The sequence below is a fragment of the Bos javanicus genome, chromosome 12, assembly GCF_032452875.1.
Source record: "Bos javanicus breed banteng chromosome 12, ARS-OSU_banteng_1.0, whole genome shotgun sequence".
NCBI lineage: Eukaryota > Metazoa > Chordata > Mammalia > Artiodactyla > Bovidae > Bos > Bos javanicus.
The window spans coordinates 12,025,377-12,039,305 of NC_083879.1; the positions used below are offsets into that span (position 1 = coordinate 12,025,377).

General features: G+C 38.4%; 1 protein-coding gene across 8 annotated transcripts in view; it reads right to left on the bottom strand.

Annotated features, from left to right (window-relative positions):
* Window positions 1-13,929, bottom strand: part of VWA8 (von Willebrand factor A domain containing 8) — a 401,675-nt gene that overhangs the window by 232,334 nt on the left and 155,412 nt on the right. For all 8 annotated transcript variants that reach the window (XR_009739842.1, XM_061434477.1, XM_061434479.1 and 5 more), the window contains exon 21: window positions 7,211-7,287. Coding sequence is in view for 7 of the 8 variants with exons in the window: in XM_061434477.1 (XP_061290461.1) it covers window positions 7,211-7,287 (77 nt within the window). In the remaining variant the exon portion in view is untranslated. The remainder of the gene's footprint in view (window positions 1-7,210; window positions 7,288-13,929) is intronic.

Here is a 13,929-nt window from a genome sequence, read left to right on the forward strand (position 1 = left end):
TAATAAATAATAAATAAACCAGACTCCTGCCTTTAAAAAATTCCCTATTTAGCCAGGGAGACATGACTGGCAGAAAGGAGGAGACGGAAATAAGATACAGAAATTAACTACAATGCCATTTGGAGTGAGAGAAAGTGGGGTACATGGCAAGAAACTATTATTTATGAGTTAGCCTAAGTATTTAGGTGCCTAAAGTGTACAGATATTATGGTTTGTCCTTTTCATACTGCCTTAATTTTCACAACCATCTTGAAGGGTATTATTTTAATTTAGTAGGCAAGCAAATAAGGACTCAAGGAGTTCAAGACCACAAAAAGTTAATGGTAAAGACATAATTTTATATTTAAAACCCATGTTCTTTCTACCTCAATGGTACAAATTCAGTCCTATGGAGTTTCAGAGGAGGGAAAAGTTACACCCAGAATGACAAATCAGAAAAGTTCCATGTAGAACTATCAGTGGACCAAATCTTGAAGGATTCTAGGAGAAATAGAGTGCGTTTTAGAGGGAAGAATAAAGACCGGCACAGATACAAGTTCAAAACTGGTCAGTAGGACGGAGAATAGTCAGGTCTGGAATAAGCTGAGCATACACTGGGAAAATCTCACAGAAGAGAAAACTGGGACTTCCCTGGTGGACCCGAGCACGCTATATTTACAATGGACACCAATATCAGAAAAATAAACAAGTACTTAGGTCATGCTAATGATTGGACCTGTGCCATCATCTCCATATATGAAGGGTAGCAGATTAAAAAAAAAAAATCTGGTAACATATTTCAAAATTAAGGTAATTCTGATTTTAATTTTAATACAAAAGTGTACTTTTATCCAAGGAGGAAATATAGCTACAGAAATTGCCATATCAAGTTAATTTAATGTCAAATTATCATAACATTGTGAAAAAAGAAGTAAATAAATGCACTTCACAAATGTGAGTCATGTAGTCTCCTCTAAAATATGTACCATAAAAGTCATTACACGCATTAATCTTTAAAGTTATCTAAATCATACTCTTAGGGCAATCTTGATTTTAACAAAAAATATGAATTGCCTAGCTTGCTCATTTTATGAGATCTGATCTTAAAACGTAAGATGGCCATCCTCAAAAGTATACTGGTAATAAGTTTTATTCATGCAAGTTTGGTGATGGTTTTACTTATCAAGATCATGTTTTTAATGACTCATAACTAATTTTGTTGGAATGACATCCATAAACTAAATTGAGTGTGACTGATTATTTAGATGGTAATATCACAAATCCATTAAAAGGAACCTAAAATAAACAGAGTTAATGACCTTAAGTAAGTTACTCATAGATCAGAGAAGTTCCGAACATTTTTTTCAACTGCTATTTTTAGGTTTTTTAAAACATATGTTTCTCTAACGACAATTTCATCAGATTAAGTTGTATGGTAAATATAGCCATTAAGTTGTACATAATAAAGAAAAAACTTTTCACAGTGAAAAGTCTTTCAAAACATATATTTTAAACAGAAATGGAGATTTTTTACTTCCAACTTTACATAATAAATTAAATATCAAATACTGACAAACAGAGGTATCCCAGTGCCTATTGAAGTGGATATTATATTTGTAATACTATCATCAATCAATGATATAGCAATGAGGGCTATAGCAAAAATAATAAAAATCTATCTGAAATTTTTACTACATTTTGAATTTAGACTTTTTCTTCATAGACAATGTATCCATGTATTTATGTAGCCAAAATCAGAAATACCATGGGATATAATCAACATGCAATTCTTCACTATTATTTGTTATTTCTCAATGAAAGTATCAGAGACATTCTAGGCAGAAAGTAAAGCATGGTACAGTCAGCCCTCTGTATTCACAGTTTCTGCATCAATCAACCTCGAACTGAAAATATCTGGGACAACAAAAAATTCCAGAAGTTCCAAAAAGCAAAACGTGAATTTGTCATGTGGCAACTATTCACACTGCATTTATACTGTATTTACAATTTACATAGCATTTACATTGTATTGGCTTCCCTGGTGGCTCAGATGGTAAAGAGTCTGCCTGCAGAGCGGGAGACAGGGGTTCAATCCCTGGGTTGGGAACATCCCCTGGAGAAGGAAATAGCAACCCACTCCAGTATTCTTGCCTGGAAAATCCCATGGATGGAGGAGCCTGGTGGGCTATAGTTCATGGAGTCACAAAGAGTTGGACACAACTGAGCGATTTCACTCACTTACACTGTATTAGGTATTACAAGTAATCTAAAGATGATTTAAAGTATATGCAGGATGTGCACAAGTTATACGCAAATACTGCACCATTTTATACAAGAGACTTGAGTGAGCATCTGTGGGTTTTAGCACACATGGGGTCCTAAAATCAATCTACTAAAAATAATGGGGGACGACCTTATCTCTAATCTTCTAAACTTTCTACAGCATCATGAATACTGTCTTCTTCTTTCCTATTTAAAGATACTAGAATACAGATCTGAAAGATGACCCTGCCCTCTTCTATTCAACAGAGATGAGAAAACTGAGACTCAAAAAGAGACTCCAATATAGACAGTTTCAAACACATATATAAAGGTTAAACATCAATTATTTAATCACTCATATAAAAAAGTTTAAAAATAAGCAGCAAATTAAATCCAAAGGAGATAAAAGGAAGGTATAATAAAATCAGACGTTATTGAAATAGAAAAGAAACACACAAAAGAGAGTCTCGACAGTGCCAAACCCTGGCTGCTTAAACAGAAACCCTGATAACTCCCTGGCAAAAGTGACCGTGGAAAACAGAGAGAAGGTAAATAACCAACACCAGGAGTAAAAATGATATCATTACTGGGCCGAAGGACATCAAAATATCATAAAGCAACATTACAAACAAGTTTATGCCAATAACTAGATGACAAGGAATAATTCCTAGAAAAATAAGATCTATTAAAACGTCTTACAACTATTTAAGACAATGAATTATAAGCAAAAGGCCTATTTACAATGAATGTGATGGTGACACAGACTCAGGAATAATTACTAAGTATCTTATGTTTCTTTGCATCCTTTTTTGCTTATTGTATTAAGTAAACTTCATAATCCACCATCAGAATTAATTGAGCTAGCTCAGCCTAACATATCTTTCTTTAAAAATATTTTAATGTCCAATATACAGAAATTTAAAAACTGCCCCACCATTCAAAAGGAATCTCACATAAGTGACTTCTGTATTTCTGGGCATATTTTTAAGGACACCACTAAACAGCCTGGACTAAACACAATACAACCAAAATGAAACAGATAAAACAGCACAAATTCTCCTAAGAATGAATAACTGCAATGCTCACTGTATCATCCTTAAAATGTAAAATACCAGTCTTGCTTTGTGTCCTGTGGCTCAAAAAGTAGAACTATGATACGTTACAAATGAAAGTTATTTAGGCAAAAACTAGCAAACTAGTTCAACATTTTGATTCTTTCATTATTTTCCCCAAACTTGGTCCATGTAGGAAGAAAAAACTGGTGAAAAGGCTTAAAGGTGGGGGAAACAAGGAGCTAATTTTTTAGATTCAGTGCAACATAAAAGATTGAAATAATCACAAATAAGAACAGTATTACAGCTCCTTAAAATAGGACTATGTTTCTTATTTCTTTCTATATCTGGAAAACACCTCGTCTTGTCATCTTGACATAGTAAATTAAAAAAAAAAGAATATAAGGCATAATTCATACAAAGAAGAACTATGAAAACATACAAAAGTAGGTAAAAAGTTTTCCGAAGCTACGTTAAGTGAGGTATAAAAGCTTAGGAATTGAGGACCTACCTAGTCATCCCAGTTAAAATTATTAAATTAAAATTTGCTCAAATTTTGTTAAATTTATTCCTAAATGTTTTGTGCCTTATAGTAAGTATTTAAATACTTTAATTTCCCCATTGTCCATTGCTTTTATATAAAAATACAACTGATTCTGAAGATTGATCTTGTATCCTGTGACCTTGCTTAAGTTACTTACTAGTTGTGATAGTTTTTTTGATTTCTTATAATTTTCTATGTACATAATCATGCTGTCTCTAAATAAAGACAATTTAAATTCTTCTACTTAATCATATGTGCCCTTTATTATTTTTTCTTGCCTTACTGCACTGGCGAAGACCTCTAGCACAATGATGAACAATGAATATTCTTGCCTTTTCCCCAATCTTGGGTGGAAAGTATTTAGTTGTTTTTTTTTTTTTAACCAGTAAATACAAGTTAGTTATAGGTTTTTCATTGATGCCTCTTAACAGGTTGAGGAAGTTTCCAGCTATTTGTAATTTGCTGTAACATTTTATCATGAATGAACATTGCATTTTACCAAATTTTGTTTGTTTGTTGGCTTTTTTTCAGGGGGGCAGGGGCAATGACTGAAATGATTATATGGCTTTTCCTTTATGCTGTAAATAGAGTGGTTTACATTATTTGATTTCAAATGTTAAACCAACCTTACATTCCTGGGATTAAAACCCATTTGGTTATGATGCATTATCCTTTTTACGTATTGTTGAGTTTGATTTGTTAATATTTGTTAAGAATTTTTCTATCTACACTCACAGAGAATACTGAACTGTAATTCTCTTATATTATACAGGTTTGCTGGTAAAAAAATACTCTGTTTTTATTCATCTAAAATGTCTATATTTCTAACAAATGTTTTGCCAGATATACTAATGTCTATTAACTTTTTATTCTTCTTTTGGCTGTTGAAAAACAACCATTTCACTGAATTGTAGTTACTCATGACAAGTCAGTGGTCATTTTTATGATTTCCCCCCATATGTAATATGCCTTATTTATTTATTTTTGCTGCCAGTTTTAAAGATTTCCTCTTTCAATTTTAAACAATTTGATTACAACATACTTTGCTATGGTTTCTTGCTTATCTTGCTTGAGGTTCATTGAGCTTCCTGGATTGGTGACTTAAAGCTTTTCACAAAATTTGGGAATTTTTCCATCAGTACATCTTCAAATAATATTCTGCCCTGGTCTTTGTCCCCCGTCTTTTCTTTTTTTGAGATTTTAATTGCCCATATGTGTGTGGTGTTGGAGAAGACTCTTGAGAGTCCCTTGGATTGCAAGGAGATCCAACCAGTCCATCCTAAAGGAGATCAGTCCTGGGTGTTCATTGGAAGGACTGATGCTGAAGCTGAAACTCCAATACTTTGGCCACCTCATGCGAAGAGCTGACTCACTGGAAAAGACCCTGATGCTGGAAGGGATTCGGGGCAGGAGGAGAAGGGGACGACAGAGGATGAGATGGCTGGATGGCATCACCAACTCGATGGACATGAGTTTGAGTGAACTCTGGGAGTTGGTGAACTCCGGGAGTTGGTGATGGACAGGGAGGCCTGGCATGCTGCGATTCATGGGGTCGCAAAATGTTGGACAGGACTGAGCGACTGAACTGAACTGAGACTGCATTTTTAAGGTTGCTATTTCTATACTGAGAATTCCTAAGTATTCCCTCATTATGCTGATTCCCTCTTTACATGCTGGAACATATTTAAAGCAACTGTTTTACAGTCCTTGTCTGCTAACTCAATCATCTGTCATTTTGGGGTCTATTTCTATTAACCAATTTTCCTGCTTATTTGTATGTCTAATAATAGTCTATCAAATGCTTGATACTGTAAATGCTCTGTTGATAAATGTTTGGATTCTGTAGTCTTCTTTCATTCAATGGTAAGTTTGTTCAGCTAAGCAGCTAATTTACTTCTGAATCAGCTTAATTGTTTCCAACACATTTTCCCCCCAACATCTAACCCTTTCATTTTTAAAATCATTTTGTATGAGGAAAACTTACAAAATAGTGTTAAATAACAAACATCCTTGTTTTTTTTTTTTCAAGAGTTATTTTTAAACTTATTAAGGGAGGCATAGAATAGCTTTTACTCTAGGGACAGATTTATCCTACTTCTAAAGCATGGATTTCACAGGATATATCTTTGAATCCCAGGAGTAAGTTTAAGGAAGGCTCTTAGCCATGTGGGAGCTCTGGTAATTGCTCAGCTCACCGGTCTCTAGTGGCTGTTCCTTCACCAGTGTCTGTGTGTCACGTGGCCCTACTGGTAAAGAATCTGCCTGCCAGTGAAGGAGACATAAGAGACTCAGGTTTGACCCTGATTCAGGAAGATCCCCTGGAGGAGGGCATGGCCATCCACTCCATTATTGTTGCCTGCACAGTCCTACGGACAGAGGAGCCTGTTGGGCTACAGTCCATGGAGTCACAAAGACTCAGACCCAACTGAAGTGACTTGGCAGGCACACATGCACTGAGGTAGGACCAATCTGGTACCAGTAACTTCATCACAACCAGAGGGGTAAATGCCAAGAGGGAGTTTTTGACAATCACTCAGCTTTACTCTGGAACTCTTCTCTTTCGTCTTTGGTCCACTAACTTTAACTTCTTTCCTCCTACACTTTTCTCTCAAAAACACATCATTATCTAGTAAAAGGACTCAAAACAAAAATCAATTCTTGTAACTCAATCCAGGATTATTTCCACTACACAATATTTTTGTTAATCTCCTGGGATTAAAACAATAACAATTCAATCTAGTTTTAATTTGCTTATTACTTGGCATACTCCTGAATTTTTTTCTCTCTCCTTTGGTGGATCTGTGGCGTATTTTTTATTTTAGAAAGATTAAGAACAAGTTCATTGATAAAGCTAAAAACAATCCATGTTGAGAAAATCTATCTGATTAAAAGCTATCCCTGGACCAGCAAACCACACAAAACTAAATAATCCATAAAGTGTTTTCCAAGAGGCAAGAGTAATAATTGACTTCTTCATATTTTTGAGTTCCTTATCTCACACCTGAGATTCACACAGTTTACTGTTTCTCCTTGTGAGCTATGTTACCTTCCTGTTAGAGAGTGAGCTTAGTCTCTACATTCTTTTCTTCTAATTTAAGAGTCTTTATGTTAATGAAAACTACTCCCTGAATGCAATGTTCATCACTTTGTCCACAAAATATCTATTAATTCATGTTAATAAAGCATTAGTCACTTTAAAAATAAATTTTGCATGGTTTTATTATCTTTTAAAGAGACGAGAGATAAGGGCAGAAGGAAAAGAAATAAACTGGTATATTAAAAATGGGCCTTAAGAAAGTATTTTTAAATTGTACTAGGAGCAAAATAAATGATTAGAGCAGATCTTAAGAGGCTGTGGGTTTCACCCTCTTACCTGTGCAGCTGGATATACTCTCGGGGTCTGTTGAGCAGGTGAAGGAATCTATCAACAATCTTGTTTTTTCCTACACCCTGTAATTACACAGAAAGCATTAGACAAAAAAGAAACTTGTCTGGAGGTAAAACAAACAAGAATCATCTCCTACTAATAATCTGTCCTAGTTTATTGCTCAGTTCAGTTCAGTTCAGTTCAGTCGCTCAGTCATGTCCGACTCTTTGCGACCCCATAAATTGCAGCACGCCAGGCCTCCCTGTCCATCACCAACTCCTGGAGTTCACTCAAACTCACATCCAGTCGGTGATGCCATCCAGCCATCTCATCCTCTGTCGTCCCCTTCTCCTCCTGCCCCTAATCCCTCCCAGCATCAGAGTCTTTTCCAATGAGTCAACCCTTCGCATGAGGTGGCCAAAGTACTGGAGTTTCAGCTTTAGCATCATTCCTTCCAAAGACTGATCCAGGACTGATCTCCTTCAGAATGGACTGGCTGGATCGTCTTGCAGTCCAAGGGACTCTCAAGACTATTCTCCAACACCACAGTTCAAAAGCATCAATTTTCTTCGGCACTCAGCTTTCTTCACAGTCCAACTTTCACATCCATACATGACCACAGGAAAAACCATAGCCTTGACTAGATGGACCTTTGTTGGCAAAGTAATGTCTCTGCTTTTGAATATGCTATCCAGGTTGATCATAACTTTCCTTCCAAGGAGTAAGTGTCTTTTAATTTCATGGCTGCAGTCACCATCTGCAGTGAAGTTTATTGTTAATGTAAAGCAAACTAGTAAACATATACAGCACATCTTTTATGACATAGTTTTTTTTTTTAACTGACTTCTAAATACACTAGCTCTAAGTTCTTATTTAAAAGGAAATTCAAAATTATTTTTAGCCTTCTGCAAATTGTTTTTTATTTTCTGCTCTTTAATTTTACACTGAGGTGTAAATATTACAGCCAGAATATTATCTATTTCAGATTTAAAGAATGGCAGCAAAGGAAATCAAGTAAAAGTAAAAACAAAGACTTTTCTAATCCACTCTTTGGAATTGTGGTTTTTAGTTATATAAAGATAAATACAACACTGTACTTCTTTTGCATTAATTAAACACTAATTTCTTCTCCTTTTATCCTACTTTCGAGTTTTTTAAGATCTTGGAAACCTGAAATTATAATCAGGGTTTAAGCCTCAACTGTATCTTCTCTTCTTAGAAATGCCCTCATTTTCTCAGAGTTTACTGACACCAAGGTTGCTGTCCTTTCGTAGAGGACAAGCTGTTAAAAATGGAATCCACTCCCATGCTATTGCTCCATTTCAAAGTTCTCACTTAGAGGTGGACCACTCTATTAATGGGATGTAAAACTTCTAAAAAGTGGATTGGGTGGGAAGAGTAGAAGTGGTTTTAAAAGCTGCGTTTTGTAACATATGTTGTAGCAATAAAAGTACCTTTATTGATTTCTTACACTGTCCACAGTCAAATATATGGTACAAAGCTATACAGGCTTTAAATGGCATGTTGCAATACACACAACATTTTAAATAAATAAGTTCAGACAAACAAAATGGGTGTTAATTATATCAGCTCTGTGCAATTCAAGAAACCTAGAGAAAAACAAATATCATAAATGCACTGTACTGTCAGAAACACAAAGGGTTTCTTAAAAGAACAAGCCATGAAAAACCACTGTGGGGAGCTCATGCTCCCTCCCCGCTTCCAAGATCAGATTCCCCCTTGCTCGTTCAAATTCCTCCTGAGCAATCTCAGGAGCTTGTTGTGGTTGTGTTGTATTGGTCGCTCAGTCGTGACTGACTCTTTGTGACCCCAAGGACTGTAGCCCGCCAGGCTCCTCTGTCCATGGGATTTCCCAGGCAAGAATACTGGAGTGGGTTGCCATTACAAGCCCTATAAATGTAGGATGCAATGTGAAGTCCCTGGCTGCCACTAAGAGGCTCCTTTGCTATGTCTTCTTTCAATGTGTTAAAAAGAAAATTCAACTGAGCAAACTTTACAAATCTTATTGACCTTATTCAATGATTCATGAATCTAGAAGATAGAAAGGAGAAGCACAAGGGAAGAGACTTTCATAAGCAAAAGGGAGGACAAAGAAGTTCTACTAGAAAAATTGTTACACTAGGTTGTGACATGGAGAAGGCAATGGCACCCACACCAGTACTCTGCCTGGAAAATCCCATGGACGGAGGAGCCCGGTAGGCTGCAGTCCATGGGGTCGCTAAGAGTCGGAAACGACTGAGCGACTTCACTTTCACTTTTCACTTTCATGCATTGGAGAAGGAAATGGCAACCCACTCCAGTATTCTTGCCTGGAGAATCCCAGGGACAGGGGAGCCTGGTGGGCTTCCGTCTATGGGGTCGCACAGAGTCGGACACGACTGAAGCGACTTAGCAGCAGCAGAAGCAGGTTGTGACAAGGTCACTTTCCTCAGAGGTCTCTTGGGCCAGTGACCTCATCAGTGCCGACCAGGTGATCCTCATTTACGGGTTTAAGAGTCCATTTCTGGGAGAGGCTGAAACTATAATCAAGGTAAATCTGGGTTTTGTGATGAGAGTTTAATGGAAGGGACTCCATTTGGGGCTAGTTACTTTTGGGGGCTGTGTTACTTTTAACACATTTCAGAGTCTTCCGAACTCCAGCCTCATCTGTCTCCTGGCTCCATATACTCTCTCTGGGAATCTCACCTACTCCCTTCACTTCAATCGTCTCATGTAGCTCACATGTCTCTCCCAAGCCCCAGCTGAGATGAGATCTCCTGTTTCGAATTGTCAACTGAGCTTCTGTACCAGACGTTCATACTAAACTCATTATGCTTCCACCAAAACCAACTCTGCTTTCTTTTTAACCCACTCTTAACAGTATGGCCTCATACCCAGTTGGTCAATGAAGGAGTCTCAGAATGTTTTTGACTACTGTATTTTTTCCCTGCTCCATTCAAAACGTCACTAGAATCTCTGTAGTTTCGACTTGCAAAACTTTTCCTTCCTTCCTTTCTCCCTCCCTCCCTCCTCTCCTTCCTTTTTCCCTCCCTCCTTCTCTTTTCTTCCTTTTATTTCCTTACACTCCTTTCTCCTCCACTTCTCTCTTTCCTCCCTCCCTTCCTTCCTTCCATATCGCCTTTGTCTAATTTATCAACCTTTTTAGCACCTAATGTTCTAGGTATTGTACTAGCTGAGTGGGATACAATGATACATAACTACAACCCCTGACCACATTCGTAGCTTACAACCCAGTAGGAAACAGACAATGAAACAAACAAAATACAGTAAGCCTCCTACATACAAACTTTCAAGTTGTGAACACTCACAGATGCAAATGTGTTTGCATGTCCACTGACATAAACGAGTCCAGATGTCTGGTGTACACTGCCACATGCATGCATCCTCTGTATGTGGCTGTGATGTTGTGTACTTTACTGTAAAAAGTACAGTATCTTTATGTCAAGCCCAAAAGTATAAAAGCAGCAGTATACAGCTGATTGTGATAGTTGGGTACCAAGGCTAACTTTGCTGTGTGTGCATGCTAAATCCCTTCCATCATGTCCGACTCTCTGTGACCCTGTGGACTGTAGCCCTCCAGGTTCCTCTGTCCATGGGATTCTCTAGGCAAGAATACTAGAGTGGGTTACCATTCCCTCCTCCAGGGGACCTTCCCAACCCAGGGATAGAACCTGTGTCTCCTGCAGCTCCTGCATTGCAGGCAGATTCTTTACCCGAGCCACCAGGGAAGGCCTTAGCTTTGTTGTACTTATAAACAAATTGGACTTATGAATGAGCTCTCTCAGAACAGAACTCATTTGTATGCAGAGAACTTACTGTAGATGTACATGTGATGTGTTCTGCTATGGAACATCCAAAGGTCTTGAAGATTTAACCAAAGGCTCAGGAAGTCCCACTATGCACAGTGATATTTCAGTTGAAATATCAAGGAATTAAAGAGGTTATGGGAAGGAGGAGAAACAGGAGTGTTCCAGGCAGAGAGAACAGTATGTGTAAAGACTTGGGGCACTAGAGAGCTGGAGCACTGGACAGGTCCAGGTGAAGCCAAGAAGCAGGAGTGAGGAAGGGAATAATAAGGAACAAGCCTAGAGCAGGAGGCAGGGTCTAGCTCGGGCAGTCCTGGAAGCCAGGTGAGAGTTTGGATTGTTTCCCAACAGCACCAAAAGGCCGCTGAAGTAGAGGGGTAACAGGATCAGATTTTCACTTTAGGAAAATCATTCTGGTGAAATGCCAGGACAGAGAACAAGACTGAAAACAAAGGAAAGCAATTTGGAAACTTTTTAACAAACTCAGACCAGAGATGGTGGTGGCTTCAAGTAAGGAGCTGAGAGATATGAATGTACTTAAGAGATAGTTAGGGGAAAGGACTAACAAGATCTGAGGATGAACTGGATGTGAGGTGAGAGAAATAAACCTTTCTGTCTTGGGCAACAAGGTGGAACATGATGCTACTTAGAGACACCTGAAACTGGGAGTTGAGGTGCCTTTGCTGGGTAGGGAGGGAAGTCTAGTATTAAAAAAAGGCAGTTTAACTTTGGAAAGACTGACTCTGCCCTGCCAGCTTCACACATCTGCTCCTGCCTCTCTGACTCACTGTCACTGCTCCAGGGCAGCCCATCATTGTGCTCAGACTCCTAGAAAGGGTCCTCGTGGGCCTCCCGCCTCTAGATTTACAACTGGCCAGTCCACCATTTGTATAGTTATTTTTCTTAAACAGAGATCTCATCAGGTCATTTCTGGCTTCATTTTAAAAGCTCCAATAATTCGTTCGAGGAAATGCTAAAAGCATAACCCAGGAAGGAATTTCTGTAAATATCCTGAACAAAATGAGACAGTTACAGCGATCTGTTCTTTCCAACCACAGTTTTCACCTACAACAAAAAAATCCTGAGGATTACTTTAATTGAATAAATACATAAATAGTATCTTATTTTTCCATTACAAAAGCCACACGGACTCATTTTTCTCAACGAGAAGTTTAGAAAACAAAAAAACTACCCAAAGTGCAATTGTCAAAATAAATCTGCTGCCATTTTCATTTTGTTCCTGTGGATATTTATCTTTACTTACTAATCATTATCCTATATACACAATGTGTATCCTTTAATAAAAATTGGCGCAAAATAAATAGCTTTTACATCACACTTGACTCTTTTGGAAGATAATATTTAGTCGGGAAGATCCCCTGGAGGGGAAAATGGCAATCTGTTTTGAGGATTTTTGCCTAGGAAATCCCACTGAAGAAGGAGCCTGGTAGGCTACAGTCCGTGGGGTCCCAAGAGTCAGACACGACTGAGCAACGAACAACAACAACAACAAAAGGGAATGAAAATTTTCATTTAAAATTTTCTGTGGAATGAGAGATGATAAAAAAACTACAAATTGTCTCAAAAGGATGATGCTTTCTCTTATCATTACTCTTTTGTCTCATCATATTCTTTGTGACAGGTACTAGAAAGAAGGACCTTTACAGAGCTGGGAGTTGGATGGCTCTTTGACTACAGGGTTAGGAGGAGGAATGATTCTGTTAAGCCCCTAAAGACAGGAGGAAAACATACTTTAATTTATTAAATATTTTAAAATAAAATAAATATTTAAAATAAAATTTGAGGAAAGAACAGAAGAAAAGGAAACGGGAGTCGTATAGTTTGCTCTTGCTGAAGGAGGGAGAAACCTCTTCCAGCAACATTCTGCTCCCTTTGGGACAACAAAGAGGAGGAACCTGACGTTTTTCGAGTCTTCTGCTACATGCCTACCAGCCCTTCCAGTGCTTCACCACCCACACCCTCACGCCAGCCATGTCAGTGGGAGGTAACTCTTCTGTCTTGGAGAAAAGCAAACTTAAGTTCAGAGCTTCCCCAGTGGCTCAGTGCTAAAGAATCACCTGCAATGCAGGAGACAAAGGAGACATGGGTTCAATTCTTGTGTCAGGAAGATCCCTGGGAGAAGGGGACGATTACCCACTGCAGTATTCTTGCCTGGGAAATCCAATGGACAGAGGAGCCTGGTGGGCTACAGTCCATGGGGTCGCAAAGAGTTGGACACAACTCTGATGCTCAGTTGTGTCCAACTCTTTGCGACCCCATGGACTGCAGCACACCAGGCTTCCCTGTCCATCACCAACCTTCCCGGATCTTGCTCAGACTCATGTCCATCAAGTCACTGATGCCATCCAACCATCTCATCCTCTGTCATCCACTTCTCCACCTGCCTTCAACCTTTCTCAGCATCAGGGTCTTTTCAAATGAGTGAGTTCTTCTCATCAGGTGGCCAAAGCACTGGAGCTTCAGCTTCAGCATCAGTCCTTCCAATGAATATTTAGGACTGATTTTCTTTAGGATTGATTGGTTTGATCTCCTTGCAGTCCAAGGGACTCTCAAGAGTCTTCTCCAACACCACAGTTCAAAAGCATCAGTTCTTTGGCACTCAGCTTTCCTTATGGTCCAACTCTCACATCCAAACATGACTACTGGAAAAATCATAGCTTTGACTAGATGGATCTTTGTCAGCAAAGTAATGTCTCTGCTTTTCAATATGCTGTCTAGGTTGGTCATAGCTTTTCTTCCAAGAAGCAAGCATCTTTTAATTTCATGGCTGCAGTCCCCATCTACAGTGATTTTGGAGCCCCCCAAAACAAAGTCTATCACTGTTTTCATTTTTTCCCCATCTGTTTGCCACGAAGTGATGGGACCAGATGCCATGAT